Below are 15,749 nucleotides of genomic sequence, written 5' to 3'. Positions count from 1 at the left end.
GCTGAGATCTGAGGATCATTGTTTGAAGCCACCCAGGACAAAAAAGCTTGAGGATTGCTATTGGCCAGCAAAAAGCTGGACGCAGAGGTATAGACTCATGTGGCTCAGTTCCAGTACTGACACAAAAATGTCCACAAGACTTCCATCTCAGGGTTGGCAGCAAGTGCTAGCCAGTGAGTGAAGTGGCTGCTATTGAATCCAGGTCTTAGACCTAAGAAGAAAAGATTTCCACTCAACAGAAGTCGTGGCATTTTATCTATACCAGCTCAACAGGAATCCTAAAACAGGATTGTCATGTTCACAAAGGCAGGTAGTGCCAACAGGACTGGGGGGTTCACTCAACCAACCATGGAAAGCCTGCCTTTACTAACCAAATGAAGGTACAAGTATACTGCTTTTGTAAGAAAAGTCAATGTCTTGCTTTGTATTCCCAGCCTCAGCCTTGTGAACTGAAAGATCCACTACATAGCCCTTGACTTGGAGAAGGTAAATTTCTGGCTCTTGGTCAAGAAGTAAGGTGCTTGCTCAAGGTCCTCCATTCATCCTATCGCATGGTAAAAATTGAGATAAAATATTTTCCCCTTTTTAAAAGATACCAGACACTGGGCTAGGGTCTAGTTTAAAACATCACTCTAGTGTTTTTCCTCTGCAAGCAGAGGGTGGTCTTGAACTCAATCTTCCTCTGACTCCCTAGTACTGTAATACAAGGGGTGTACTGTCACATCTGGTTCTATCCTCCAAGAAGGCCACATTCATAAATTCTGCAGATGTAATTTTTTTGTCAGTCCTGGGGCTTTAACTCCCGGCCTGGGTGTTTTTTTGCTCAAAGCTAGCACTCTACCAGCTTGAGCCACAGTGCCACTTCTGGCTTTTTCTGTTTATATGGTACTGAGGAATTGAACCCAGGGCTTCATGTATACTATGCAAGCACTCTTCCACTAAGCTACATTCCCACCCAAGATTTAAGTTTGGAAGCAACACTTCTACCCGATATTGTAGAAGAAAAAGCATGGAGAGCTGGGTGACAGTGGCTTACCTTTCATTTTACCTACTCAGGGACCATGGTTCAAAGCCAGCTCAGACAGGCAAGTCCATGAGACTTAATCTCTAATTACCAAAAGAGGCCAGAAGTGGAGCTGTGGCTCAAAGTAGTTAGAGGGCTAGCCTTGAGCACACAAAAGCTCAAGTACAGTTCCCAGACCCTGAGTTCACACACACACACACAACACATCAATACAAAAAAAACAAAACAGACATTAACCAACAGCTTGAAATAGAGATGTGTCTGGAGTGGTAGCGTAATCTTGAGCAGAAAAAAGGAGTGAGAGTCCTCTGCTGGATTGGAGATTTATCTCAGAGGAAGAGCACTGCTGGCAAGTGCGAGGCCTTGAATTCAAACATCTTCAGTATGTACATGTGCACATGCATGCACACACACACACACACAACACAGGCATGGATTTTTTTTTGGGGGGAGGGGGGTCCGTTCATGGGGCCTGAACTCTGGGCCTGGGCGCTGTCCCTCAGCTCTTCAGCTCAAAGCAAGCACTCTACCACTTGAGGCACAGGGCCACTTCTGGCTTTTTTTTTTTTTTCTGCTTATGTGATGCTGAGGAATCAAACCAGGGCCTCAAGCATGCAAGGCAAGCGCTCTACCACTGAGCCACCTTCCCAGCCCATGGCATGGATGTTTTAATACTTGGAGACAATGAGCTACCAGACCTTGCTGTGTTAGCTGGAAAATGAGGAAGTAACTTGAAAACTACATTTGTGATGTAGGGTGATCAGTAAGCATGAAACCTAAAGGGAAAAAAAAACAACCCTGGGAAGAAAAATAATATACTAGTAATAAGGACAATCCTGAGAAATCTCATCAACCTATCTTTTGTTTTAGTGCCAGTCCTGAGACTTGAACTCAGAACCTGTCCCTGAGCTTTTGTGCTCAAGGCTAGCACTCTACTACTTGAGCTACAACTCATTTGTAGAAGATAAAAATCTCACAGACTTTACTACCTGGGCTGGATTTGTACCTTCACCCTCAGATCTCAGCCTCCTGAGATTATAGGCATGAACTACCAGCGCCTAGTAAGATGCCATTTAAAAGGAGGTAGATTGTTCTGCCTCACTTAGCTTCAAACCTTGATCCTCTGACCTCAGCTTCCTGAAGAATTAGGATAACAGGCGTGAGCCACGGAGGCCTGGCTGATTTCATCTCAGTTTTGCGTCATGGTGATTGGATGACGTTTCCAAGAGAATATTGGAAAATTCTGCTGCATCAATGCCTCTGATGACCACCAAGGGGCGCTGGAGCACACAGTATGGTCCCGATCTTCTGGTGTTCTTCCAGAAAGGAAGATGAGAGCTACATTTAATGCTGCCTCATCTTAGGGCGGGTCATCCGGGGTGGAGGCCTGTCCCTTCCTTCTGCTATTTCAGCAGAGCTCCAAGGAAAATTTCTCCTTCCTGGTTTTCAAATACCTCTCTTCTGACTTACCTGCTGCTTCAGAGACCCACCCAGGAGTCCAAACAATCTTCCTTGAAATATAATGAACAGGGCCTCCCAGATCCCTTAGAAAGACTTCCAGCAGGGGTATATGTCTTTCCTCTTTGAGATTATGATTCATTGGATGTCAATAGTCAATCTTTCCCACAGGTTTTGACTGTGTGTGTGAGAGAGAGAGAGAGAGAGAGACAGAGAGAGAAAGCCAGAGAGGGCAGATGATCCTGTGCTTTCTCCTTGGTGTTTTGAAGGGCCTTAAGCATAAATATGGCTGCCCCAGCTAGAGAGAGCTATCTTCAGGCTCTATGTTGATTATGCAGCCTTGCTTATCTCCAGGCTACACTCACGTATTTCAGGCCCAAGGATTACAGACTCATTCCAAGCATCAGCTGGCACACAGGAGTCAATAGAAGAATGTGATATCACAAAATCCCAAAGGGCCTGCTTGAGCCGAGGGCAGTGCCTATCACGTCAGCCAGGGCATCAGGAGATGGTCTCCGTCAACAAGCTCACGCCCTCTTGGGGAGACACCTCCCTGGGGTGACTGAGGTTCAACCTACTGAGAGTTTTCTGCTTGCCCCCATGCTTCCTCTGATTCTGAATTTGGGCTACCCAGTCAGTTTTCCTTGATCATGTTCCCATCCTGTTCTTCTATTCTCAAATGTAAGAGTAGAAAGGACAATTCTAAAGACAAAAAGTCACAGCCATAAAACTTTTTTTTTTTTTTTGGTGGGTCATGGGGCCTGAACTCTGGGCCTGGACACTGTCCCTTAGCTCTTCAGCTCAAGACTAGGGCTCTACCACTTGAGTCACAGAGCCACTTACGGATTTTTCTGCTTATGTGGTACTGAGGAATTGAACCCAGGGCCTCATGCATGTAAGGTAAACACTCTACCACTGAGCCACTTCCCTAGCTCCATAAAACTTCTTATGATTGGCTCTCCATGCACATGCATGTATGTGCATATATATGGGTGTGTGTGTACGTATTTTGTCTTTTCTTTTTTTTTTTTTTTTTGGGTCCGGTCGTGGGGCCTGAACTCTGGGCCTGGGCGCTGTCCCTCAGCTCTTCAGCTCAAGACTAGCGCTCTACCACTTGAGCCACAGCGCCACTTCCGGTGTTTTTCTTTTTGCTTATGTGGTGCTGAGGAATCGAACCCAGGGCCTCATGCATGCAAGGCAAGCGCTCTACCACTGAGCCACCTTCCCAGTCCCAGTATTTTGTCTTTTCTAAATATGGATTCTCTGCTCATAGGCTGCCAATGTGAAGTTCTTTTGATCAGACACTTCCTTTGTCTTGCTGATCTTGTATAAAAATTCCCACTAAATGGTCTTATTTCCAGAGAGGGTTCTATAAATATTAATTCATCTGCTGCCTCATCAAGGTACAATAGCAGTTCTATAGTCCTATGACTAATTACTGTTGCTAAAATATTAAATAACTATTCATTATGCAATCTAAGACATTTAAGCTCCAGATCTGGGCCGTTTTCCTTAATTAGAGGGAAAGACAATCATTTTTAGACATCTTGACTCCTGATCTTGAAATACAAACATTTAAGTGCAGAAGAAGCTAGGCCTAGTAGTACACACCTGTAATCCCTGGCTCTTGAGAGGCAGAGGCAGTATTAAGACCTTGTCTCAAAAAGCAAAAAGAAAGAAATAGTAGCTCCTCTATATAACACCTTAAAAACTATATAATTGGGGCTGGGAAGGTGGCTCAGTGGTAGAACGCTTGCCTTGCACGCTTGAGGCCCTGGGTTCGATTCCTCAGCACCACATAAGCAAAAAGAAAAAAAGCCAGAAGTGGTGCTGTGGCTCAAGTGGTAGAGTGCTAGCCTTGAGCTGAAGAGCTGAGGGACAGCGCACAGGCCCAGAGTTCAGGCCCCACAACCGGACCCTCCCCCCCCAAAAAAAACAACTATATAATTACTGTTGTTTTAATACTAGAGATATGGCTCAAGTGGTAGAACACCTGCCTACCACAAGGGCCCAAGTTCAAATACTAGCTCCTCCCAAATATAAACAACACAAAACAAACAACAACAAAAAAGAGCAAGAAAAATTTCTGAGGTACCAATCTGCCTATTTATGTTTTTATTATTATTATTACTTCTTGTCAGTTGTGGGGCTTGAACTCATAGAGCCTAGGCTCCATCCCTAAGCTCTTTTCCTCAAGGCTAGTGCTCTACCACTTTGAGACAAAGTGCTACTTCTAGTTTCTGAGTGGTTATTTGGAGGTAAGAGTCTCACAGAGACTTTTCTGGCCAAGCTGGCTTCAAACCCACCATCTTCAGATCTCAGCCTCCTGAGTAGCTAGGATTACAGGTGTAAGCCACGTGCCACCCCGCCGAGCTACCTATTTATAGAGTTTAGTACCCTTTAAAAATAATGATGGGGGGCTTGGAAGGTGGCTCAGTGGTAGAGTGCTTGCCTTGCATGCATGAGGCCCTGGGTTCGATTCCTCAGCACCACATAAGCAAAAAGAAAAAAGCTGGAAGTGGCACTGTGGCTCAAGTGGTAGCGTGCTAGCCTTGAGCTGAAGAGCTGAGGGACAGTGCCCAGGCTAAGAGTTCAGGCCCCACGATGGGACAAAAAATAAAAAAATAAAATAAAATAATGAGCCGGGCACTAGTGGCTCATGCCTGTAATCCTAGCTACTGAGGAGGCGGTAATCTCAGAATCAAGATCTGAAGCCAGCCTGGGCAGAAAAGTCCCTGTGAAACTCTTTGTTTTTTTTTTTTTTTTTTTTGTCGGTCATGGGGCTTGAACTCTGGGCCTGAGCGCTGTCCCTCAGCTCTTCAGCTCAAGGCGAGCGCTCTACCACTTGAGCTACAGCGCCACTTCCGGTTTTCTGGTGGTTTTTATTGGAGATAGGAGTCTCACGGTCTTTCCTGCCCGGGCTGGCTTTGAACCGCGATCCTCAGATCTCAGCCTCCTGAGTAGCTAGGATTACAGGCGTGAGCCACCAGCGCCCGGCTCCTGTGAAACTCTTATCTCCACTTAACCACTAAAAACCAGAAGTAGAGCGAACTGTGGCTCAAAGTGATAGAGTGCTACCCTTGAGGGGGAAAAAAAAAAAAACGCTCAGGGATAACACTCAACACTCAGGACCTGGGTTCAAGCCCCATGATTGACAAAAAATAAAAATGAAAATAACGATGGGGGCTGTGGATATAGCTAAGTGGTAGATTACTTTTTTGTTTGTTTGTTTTTTGTTTTTTTTTGTTTTTTGTTTTTTGTTTTGGGGTCCGGTCGTGGGGCCTGAACTCTGGGCCTGGGCGCTGTCCCTCAGCTCTTCAGCTCAAGGCTAGCGCTCTACCACTTGAGCCACAGCACCACTTCCGGCGTTTTCCTTTTTTTTTTTATGTGGTGCTGAGGAATGGAACCCAGGGCCTTGAGCATGCAAGGCAAGCGCTCTACCACTGAGCCACCTTCCCAGCCCTAAGTGGTAGATTACTTGCCTAGCATATGTGAAGCCCTGGTTTCTATTCCCAGCACTGCAAAAACAAAACAAAACAAAAATTAGTGATTTTTTTTTTTTTTTGGTTGGTCATGGGGCTTGAACTCTGGGCCTGGGCGCTGTCCCTCAGCTCTTCAGCTCAAGGCTAGCCACTCTATCACATAAGCCACAGCACCACTTCTGGTTTTCTGGTGGTTTATTGGAGACAAGATTCTCATGTACTTTCCTGCCCAGGCTGGCTTTGAACTGTGATTCTCAGATTTCAGCTTCCCGAGTAGCTAGGATTACAGGCCTGAGCCACCGGTGCCCCACAAAAATTGTGATTGATGGCAGGCACTGGTGACTGTCACCTATCTTAGGTACTCAGAAGGAAGAAATTTGGAGGACTGGTGTTCAAAAGCAGCCTGGACAGAAAAGTCTGCAAGATTCCACCTCCACTTAACCTGAAAAATACTAGACCCCTGTGGTATATATACACACATCTGAGGGAAACTAGGAGGCAGACACAGAAACAGAGGGAAACGGGAAAACATACAACAGCGGGACCCATCAACTGCACTAGACATGGATGAAAATGAACTAAGCAACTCAAGGGCAGCAATGGAAGGGAGCGAATGAGAGGGACAGAGGGAACAGCTAACAGTAAGCAAAAGGAAAGAAATGTACATATCACCTGATGTAGAAGAAATAGCTGTATTTTCAAAGCTCATAGAATTCACAAACTTTATAGACAACAATAATGACAGTTTGCCTCGTGAAGGTTGGAATGTGTTTGTGACTTTAAGTATCACTATCTCAAAATAGTATGAAATTTGTGAAATTTATGTAATCACTTAATCACAATAAAAAAAATACTAGACTAGAGGTGTGGCTTCAGCAGTAAAGCACCAGCTGTGAGCAAGCAGGCTGAGCAAGAGCATAGGGCCTTGATTTCAAGCCCTATTACCAGCACAATACAAGTAAATAAAAATGATGACTGTCCTTAGATTTGGAAATTGTGAGAAAAAGCAATGAAGGGACAGGGCACTGGTGACTCATACCTGTAATCCTAGCTAATTTTCAGGGGCTGAGATCTGATGATTGAGGTACAAAGCCATCCCAGGAAGAAAAGCCCCCTGGGACTTTATCTCCAATTAACCACCCAAAAACAAACAAACAAACAAACAAAGCCAGAAATTGAGCTGTGGCTCAAATGGTCAAGTGTTATCCTTGAGTAGAAATAGCTAAGGGACAGTTCCCTGGGCCCTGAGTTCAAGCCCCAGGACTGGCACCTAAATAAATAAATACAGTTCCTTCCTCATGATTCTTCTGAAGAGCTGATAAAAATTCTACCACCTTTTTTTTGTTTTTGTTTGGTGTTGAGATTCAATGCAGGATCTTGTACCTGCCCTATCATTGAGCTCCATTCCTCCCAGGCCCCACTCCATCTCTGCTTCTGTCTCTGTCTGTCTGTCTGTCTCTGTCTCTCTCTCTCTCTCACACACACACCTTTTACTTTCATTGCACTCATCTGCTCTCAACTGATTTGGTGTTTTCTTACTTCTTGTCAGTTTCCCCTATCAGGCTGTCAGTTCTCTGATAGAGGACTTTCCTGCCTTGCTCATCTTTGTTACCCCACACCAGTAACAATGCCAAAGAGCTGGAAGCATAACACATTTGTTAAATAAATGAAAGAGGAATATCCATGCCCTGTGGAAAACATACATAGATATATGTACATATATATATACATGCATACATACATATCTATATTAGTTTTTCTTGACTGGGCACTGTGGCACATGCCTGTAATTCTAGTACCCAGGAAGCTGAGGCAGAAAAATGGCTGGTTTGGACTCACCATGTAGCTGGCCTAGAACTCTCCATCCTTCTGACTGAGCTTTCTAAGTGCTAGGATGAAAGATGTGTACCCCAGGCCCGGCCTGATACAGTGTCACTAAAGAGAATGAAAATCAGCTGAGCACCCAATTTCTTCTGCTAGGGCAGGATACCTACAAATTTCTGAGGAAAAGTTGGTTTTAACCTAGAGTCATGTATCCAACACTCACCATTATTAACCCACACCATGAAGGCAAAATAAAGGCATTCCCACATAGGTGTTCAGATGTTTTTCTACCAATTGCCCTTCTAAAAAATATTGAGGATATATTTCAGCAAAACTTGAAATAAACCAAAAGAAGTGTGACAGGGCTGCTCCACTCCCCTTCCATGCATCCCTAAACCTTTTGTTTTTGTTGTTCTTGAGCTTTTTTATTTTTATTTATTTATTTATTTTGCTCAAGGCTGAGCTCTACCACTCCACTTGAGGCACAGCCCCACTTCCATCATTCTGGTGATCAATTGAAGATAAGAATCTCCTGGACTTTCCTGCCCCTTGGCTGGCTTTGAACCACAATCCTTAGATCTCAGCCTCCTGAGTAGCTAGGATGACAGGTGTGAGCCGCCGGCGTCCAGCATGAATACATTTCTTGTCGAGCATTTTTTTTTTCTTTTGAGACAAGTCTTGCTATGTAGCCCAGGCTGGCCTCAAACTGGAGATCCTCCTGCCTCAGCTCCCTGAGTGCTGGGATTACAAGTGTGCGCTAGAGTTTGTGGGCCACGCTGGGAAGTGCAATGGGATTGCACTTGCTAGGCTGGCACTGTACCCCTGAGCCACGCTTGAAGCCCAGGCACCTGGTTTTTGCATGCATCTCACCTAAACCAGAAAGCAAGGTTGACAGCCGGTAGGCTCTGAGGACAGGGTGGTGGCTCTGGCTACAGCGAGAGGTGCACACCTCAGTAAGGAGGGAAGAAAAGGCGGGGTCTGGTGGTACAGGGCAGACCCAGCGTGACCCCGAATAGTCAGAAGCGGAAGGGCCCACGGAGAGGTCACCCCAGTGGGCGGGGTGGAACCCAGACGGAGCTCCAGGTTCTGCAGCCCCGGGCCGAGTCTGCAGGGAGCGGTGGGCGGGGCCAGGCGGGCGGGGGGCGGAGCCGGTATTGTCCGCTCCGCGGGGCATGCCGGGAGCCCCGCCCCCAACATGGAGTCTCACTGACAGTTGGCTGCTGAGCGGCAGAGGCGGGTCCTGCTCCTCAGGGCGGCGGCGGCGGCGGCGGCGGCGGCGGCGGCGGCGGCGGCGGCTGCGGGGCCGGGGTCTCCCGGGCCCGGGTGTGAGGAGATGGCGGCGCGGGCCGCCTAGGGTGGAGCCTCGCGGGCCCGACGGGCGCGGCAGCCGCTGCCATGGACTGGTGAGCGCCGCGGCCCCAGCTCGCGTCTCCCCGCCGGGCGTCGGCGCCTCAGCCCCGGCCATGGGCTCGTCGGCGGCGGCGGCGGCCGCGGCGGCCGCGGCGGACTCGGCGCAGTGGCTCTCGGTGAAGGAGGAGACCATCTTCCTGCACGACGGGCTGATCCGGGTCACCGACCTGGCCGAGCTGCCCAGCGAGATCCTCGGGGCTCCGGAGGCCGCCGACACCGACCTGGAGGTGAGCGAGCGAGGCGGCCCCGACCTCCCCCCGTCCTCAGCCTCGGCCGGGGTCCCCCCCACCCTCCGACCGCCCCCCACCGCCGTGGGGAGCCGGGCCTCCGGGCAGGTGCGGGTGGGTGCGGGGCGGGCGGGTCTGCAGCCCGCTCGCCGCCGGCCGCCTGGCGCCCGCCGGGATTGCATTTGCGGTTTCCCGTGGCCCGTTCCGCCACCCCGGCATTTGATGAGAGCCACGCCGGGCACGGCCTGGGTGCCCCGGGGAGCCGCCGCGGCCGCGGCCCGCTCCCCTTCCCCCACCCCCGGCCCCTGCACCCACTTGCAGGGCACGCCCAGGTGGCCGAGCCCGGGGGACACTTGATGAGGATGGTGATTAGTTATTATTATTATTATTGCTATTATCATTCGGAGGTTGCAAACACCTCGCCTGCGCTCCTGTCCCCCCCCCCCCCGCGTGTGTGCGTGTGCGTGCGCGCGTGTGTGTCGGGCCTGGGATTGACAGAGGGTCTTTGTCAGGGAAAGGGGGCGGTGTGGACAGCGACCCTCGGCCGCGGCGGCGGCGGCGGCGGCGGCGATCTCGGCCAAGGGTCACGGGCGCCCTAGGCCGCAGGGCCCTTCCGGGGCTCCCCGGGTGGCCTGCGAGCCCCGGCCGGCGCCGCCGCGGCGGTGGCAGGTGCACCAGCAAATCTCAGCGGGGGCCGGAGGCGGAACCGAGCCCGGGGTGCTGCGGGGAACTTCGCACCGGCCTCGCCTTTGCCCGGAGGAGGTTGAAGCGGGCAGCTTGCGGTTGGGTTGGTCCCGGCGGCGGATGCAGACGCCCGCCGCCGCCGCCCCTGGCCGTGGGTGACGTTTTGGTGTAGGTAAGCCCGGGCGTCACGAACCTTCCTGCGCGGCCCTGCGGGGCCGGGCGCGGGGCGGGGAGAGCCTGCCCTCCGGCCCTCCAGCGCGTCTTTTGTGTTTCGTGGTCCTGCGGGCGCTGGCGCCGTGGGAACGGAGGAGAGTCCCTGGCCGCGTGTGTTTTCTGGAAGCGTCGGTGTGGGGCTCGCCTTGGCGGAGGCGTTGGGGTTTTTGTGTCTGGTTTTGCGGTTGTTTAGCATCTCGCGTCTTGAACTCTTTAACCCCCTTGTTTACCGGGAAAGTGTTGGCAGGGAATCATTAACGTGGAATCTGAATATTAGTGTCTTCTTTGGATCTATTCTGGTTTTTCTTTTTTTCTTAAAAAAAAAAACAAAAAAAAAAAAAAAAAAACGAGGTGTGTCTGAGTCTCTTACCTGCCTGAAAACTCGAGGGGTATTTTCCTGTGATGTGGACTATTTTTTATTTGATTTGGCTTGGTTGTGGACGGTGAGAAGTGGTTGCTTTTTTGTTTGCTCTTTGAGACTAATCTACGTTTGTGGAACTGCAAATGTTTTTTTAATATTTGTAATTTATTTATTTTTAGGAGTAGAGCAGGGTGACTTAAAATGTCTGAGCTCTTACATTGGCTTCCTAAAATGTTTACTGTGTATGTTTTGTGTGAATTTGCCAGCTGTTACCATTCATTAAAGACTGTATTTTAAAAGAAAGATTCTGGTTTAGTAGATTCCTAAACAAAATTGTGGTATTACCTCTCTGAAGCCAATAAGTAGATAGGTGGCAAGCATTGATTGATTGATTGCTTGCTTGCTGGTCCTGGGGCTTGAACTCAGGGCCTGGGGTCTGTTCCTGAGCCTCTCTGTGCTCAAGGTTTAGTGCTCTCCCACTTGAGCCACAGCACCACTTCGGCTTTCCCTGTTTATGTGGTACTGAGGAGTTGAACCCAGGGTTTCATGCATTCTAGGCAAGCACTCTACCACTAAGCCACATTCCCAGCCTGGTGACAAGCATTTATGACTGTAGTAGTGACGAACTTTTTCTATTTCTTTCTACCTGCTGTTACACAGGCCATACAGCAGCAAAAGAAATAAATGACTAAGAATGATTTAGTGACAAGACCATTTGATATGCCTGTAGGAATGTATGCACTTTTAGTTATTTAATAATAATATGGAGTAAATATATTCTTTGTCAGGGAGTATCTTGTTAAATTTTCAAAAGACCTTAGCTATGTCTTGTTACTCATTGCAACAATTCTGTATATTGTCCCATTGTACAGATGAGCAATGTCAGTGCCAGGCAGGTATGCAGCTTGCTAAAGGTCATCTTGTTAGACAACCTGGAAATTAACTCAGTTCTGGTCATAATTCTGTTTATCTCAAATCATCTGCTCCTTACTGCCTCTGGATATGTGTGAGGTGTTTTTTGTTGTTGTTGTTGTTGTTTTTGTGGTCATAGGACTTGAACTCTGGGCCTGGGCACTGTCTCTGAGCTCTTCAGCTCAAGACTAACACTCTACCACTTGAGCCACAGCACCACTTCCAATTTTCTGGTGGTTAATTGGATATAAGGGTCTCACGAACTTTCCTTGCCTGGGCTGCCTTTGAACGACGATCTTCAGATCTCAGCATTCTGAGCAGCTAGAATTACAAGCGTGAGCCACCAGCGCCCAGCTTGTGTGAGATTTATATTTGTATTTTCTTTTCTTTTTGCAGTACTGGGGATGGAACCCAGATCTTTGCATGTGCCTAGTACCCCTCTGGACCCAAGGTACACCCCCAGCCCTCTATACTTTATTATTGTAAGTTCCACAGCTGGCTGTGGATGGAATAATAACAGCTTTCTTTAGCTCCTTTCTGTTTCTCTTCATATTTGAGGTTTATCAGCGTTTAAAGAGCCATTTGCACCACCTGTATGAAGTTTACTCTTCTGACCTCCTTCCAGTAGACATCTGGGTGAATAATGGTTGTTCTTTATGGGCTTTTGTAATTATGTTAACAATTCAGTTAACAATTTTGCATTATGGGGGGGGGGATGAGACTCAAAGTAAGTTGAATAATTTATGACTGGCAATGACTGAATAAGACTGCAGTGTAGTCACAAAATTTAAAGCATGGAGGAACCTTCCTTTCCTCATTTAGATACATGGTGGCTGTAGCCACCATGCTGGATATGGTTGCTGCATGGCTAGCTGTGCTTTCCTGATTGTGAAATAATATTTTTTTTCTCAGTACGTGCTATGCAAAGTTAAATGTCAATCTCGAAAAAAGAATATGAGCTAAACATTGACTTAATATTTATGTGCAAGAGCAGAATATTTGAATTTCATTTTTTTCTTCCCAATAAATTTTAGGCAAGTTTTTGGAAAACAAGTCAATAAATAATGTTTGATCAACAAATTAATACAAATATTTGTGGAGTTCAGAAATGAGCAGGGTGCACTGCCCTGGGTGCTGAGGATATAGCTATGGATAAGATAAAATCCTTGTCTTCAAAAAGTCTGTTTTATTTGAAGGATAAAGACAATGTCAGATAAGCAGATAATAGCATATGCATTTGCCCCTTAGTATCCATGAGGATGGGGTCCAGGCTCTCTCCCCATCCCCCCCCATACTGAAACTCACAGATGAGGCTGGGAATGTGGTTTAGTGGTAAAGTGCTTGCCTAGCATGCATGAAGCCCTGGTTTGAAAGCTGGAAGTGGTGCTGCGGTTCAAATGGTGGATTGCTAGCCTTGAGCAAAAGAAGCTCAGAGGCAGTGCCCAGGCCCTGAGTTTAAGCCCCAGGACTGCAAAACCCCCCAAAACAAACAAAAACACCTCACAGATGATCAAGTCCCCTGCAAAGCAATATAGTATTCATATGTAACATTTGCACCTCTTTCTGTATACTTTTTTCTTACCAGAACAGATTAAGAACTCAGGGCTCAGCAGGTGCTCTACTATAGGAGCCATACCTCCAGGTAGGCTTTTTGCTGGTTATTTTGGATGGTAGTCTCCAGTACTTTTTTTGGTGGGGGGGTGGGAGGTTGGGGGCTGGGCTGGCTTCAAACCTTGATCCTCTGATCTCTGTTTTCTGAGTAATTTTTTGTTGTTGTTGGTCATGGGCGCTGTCCCTCAGCTCTTCAGCTCAAGGCTAGCACCCTACACTTGAGCCATAGTGCCACTTTGGCTTTTTCTGCTTATGTGGTGCTGAGGAATTGAGCCCAGGGCCTCATGCATGCAAGGCAAGCATTCTACCACTGAGCCACCTTCCCAGCCCCTGAGTAGTTTTATAATTAAGGATCTGAGCCACCACCCCCTGGTCAACTTTAAATCATTTCAACACTTAGTTACAACACTTAATACAATGAATATATTATAAAAATCATTGTTACATTGTGTTGGTTAGGGGATAATGACAAGAAGAAAGTTTGCAGTAAACTAGTTCTATATGCTCCACAAAGCTAATGTGAGGGAAACTGGGCTCCAGCAATGGATACTGGAGAGAAACCCCAGGAGTCCTGAGATAGATGAGGGGATGTGCACATTCATTGTGGTGCTTTCCTCCAGGCAAATTCACTCCACCATTGGTTGAGTCCCTGGGTATGGATCCCACAGATATGGAAGGGCACTCATGTTTGGGGGTGGAGGGGAGAGGAGGTGTGTGTGTGTGTGTGTGTGTGTGTGTGTGTGTGTGTGTGTGTGTGTGTGTGTGTGTGTGTGTATTTGGCATCATGAAGTCTCTCTGACACATGTAAAGTTGGATGAAGAGCTGGACAGCAATGGGAGGACTAGTCTATGTTGAATGAACCTGGAAAGAGAGCCCAGGATGGCTTTTGGATAGCTACCTGAAGGACATCAGGAAGTGGACCATCTGGCTGCAGGGAGGACAACAGCAAGAGCCAACTTCCCGAGGGGGGGGCGAAGTATCCTTGAAAGTTGCAATGATATAATGAGAAGGTCCACCTTTTTTTTTTTTTTTTTTTTGCCAGTTCTAAGACTTGAACTCAGGGCCTAGGCACTATTACTAAGCTTCTTTTGCTCAAGGCTAGCATTCTACCACTTGAGCTACTGCACTACTTCTGGCTTTTTCTGTTTATGTGGTACTGAAGACCACTAAGAAGCCACATTCCCAGCCTGAAAGTCCACTTTTTTTTTTTTTCTGACAGTCCTGGGGCTTGAACTTAGGGCCTTGGTACTGTCCCTGAGTCTCTTTGTGCTCAGGGATAGCGCTCTACCACTTGAGCCATAGCGCCACCCCCAGCTTTTTCTGAGTAGCTTATTGGAAATAAGTCTGAGACTTTTCTGCCTAGGCTGACTTTGAACTACGATCCTCAGATCTTAGCCTCCTGAGTCGCTAGGATTACAGGTGTGAGCCACCAGCACCTGGCTGAAAGTCCACGTTTTTTGCACCTATATGAAAAATAACTGATATTAAGTAGAATATGTTTTATGCAAGATACTTTTTGGCTACAAAGAATGAATACAACCAGGTACCAGTGGCTCACACACTGTAATCCTAGCTAATAAAGAGGCTAAGATCTGAGGATCACAGTTTGAAGCCTTCCCCTCCCCCAGAAGGAAAGTCCCTGAGACTCTTATCTCTAGAACATTACCAAAAAGCTAGAAATAGAATTGTGGTTCATGTTCTAGAGTGCTGGCCTTGAGCATAAAAGCTCAGGGACAGTGTCCAGTCCCTGAGTTCAACCCCTAAGATAGGCAAAATAAAGAAAAAAAGAAAAAAAAAAGAAGCCCAGTGTCAACCCTAGCTACTCAGGAGGCTGAGATCTGAGGATTGCAGCTTGAAGCCAGCCCAGGCAGGAAAGTCCATAAGACTCATCGTATCTCCAGTTAACCACCAGAAAACTGGAAGTGGTGCTGTGGCTCAAAATGGTAGAGCACATAGGCCTTCCTTGAACACTAAAGCTCAGGGACAGCACTTAGGCCTGAGTTCAAGCCTCATGACTGACTCCCCCCCCCCCCCCAAAAAAAAAAGGAATGACTAGAAAGCCAGGTACCTATGGATTACGCTTTTATCCTTGCTACTCTGGCAGCTGAGCTCTGACAATTGAGGTTCCAAACCAATCCTGTCAGACAAACCTCATCTCCAATTAACCGGCAGAAAGACAGTGGTGGACCATGGTGTGGCTCAAGTGGTAAATAACAACCTTGAGCTATAAACCAAGTAGAAACTCAAGGCCCCAAGTTCAAGCCCCAGTACTGGCACAAAACAAAAAGAGAATTAATATATAGGTATGGTAGAAAATGGAGAAAATATTGAGAAGTACCAGAGGGACAGTAGCTTGTGATTACACTAACCTGAAAAGGTTAATTGTTGTTGTTGTTGTTGTTTAAAGTCTTGCTAAATAGATCAGTTTTGATTATTATCTGTCTTCTTGGCCTCCAGATTGACTGTCACAAAATGCCACCCATTGGCTAGGGCTGCTGGGTGTCTTGTCCTGAACCTGCTCTAGGTTCTGTCTTAGGTCCTAA

At 47.5% G+C, this 15,749-nt stretch overlaps 1 protein-coding gene across 5 annotated transcripts in view; it reads left to right on the top strand.

Annotated features, from left to right (window-relative positions):
* Positions 1 to 9,079: 9,079 nt before the first annotated feature.
* Positions 9,080 to 15,749, top strand: part of Hectd4 (HECT domain E3 ubiquitin protein ligase 4) — a 127,162-nt gene continuing 120,492 nt past the window's right edge. For 3 of the 5 annotated variants that reach the window (XM_042668969.1, XM_042668970.1, XM_042668968.1), the window contains exon 1: positions 9,160 to 9,425. In XM_042668969.1, the coding sequence (XP_042524903.1) occupies positions 9,252 to 9,425 (174 nt within the window). In that variant the 5' untranslated portion in view covers positions 9,160 to 9,251. Of the gene's footprint in view, positions 9,426 to 15,749 lie in introns of all 5 variants that reach the window. The other 2 variants (XM_042668972.1, XM_042668971.1) reach the window with 1 other exon arrangement.

The sequence above is a fragment of the Dipodomys spectabilis genome, unplaced genomic scaffold (assembly GCF_019054845.1).
Source record: "Dipodomys spectabilis isolate Male_0828 unplaced genomic scaffold, ASM1905484v1 ptg000480l, whole genome shotgun sequence".
Taxonomy (NCBI): Eukaryota; Metazoa; Chordata; class Mammalia; order Rodentia; family Heteromyidae; genus Dipodomys; species Dipodomys spectabilis.
The sequence above is the reverse complement of the archived record's forward strand: the minus strand, read 5'-3'. Positions and strand labels throughout refer to the sequence as shown.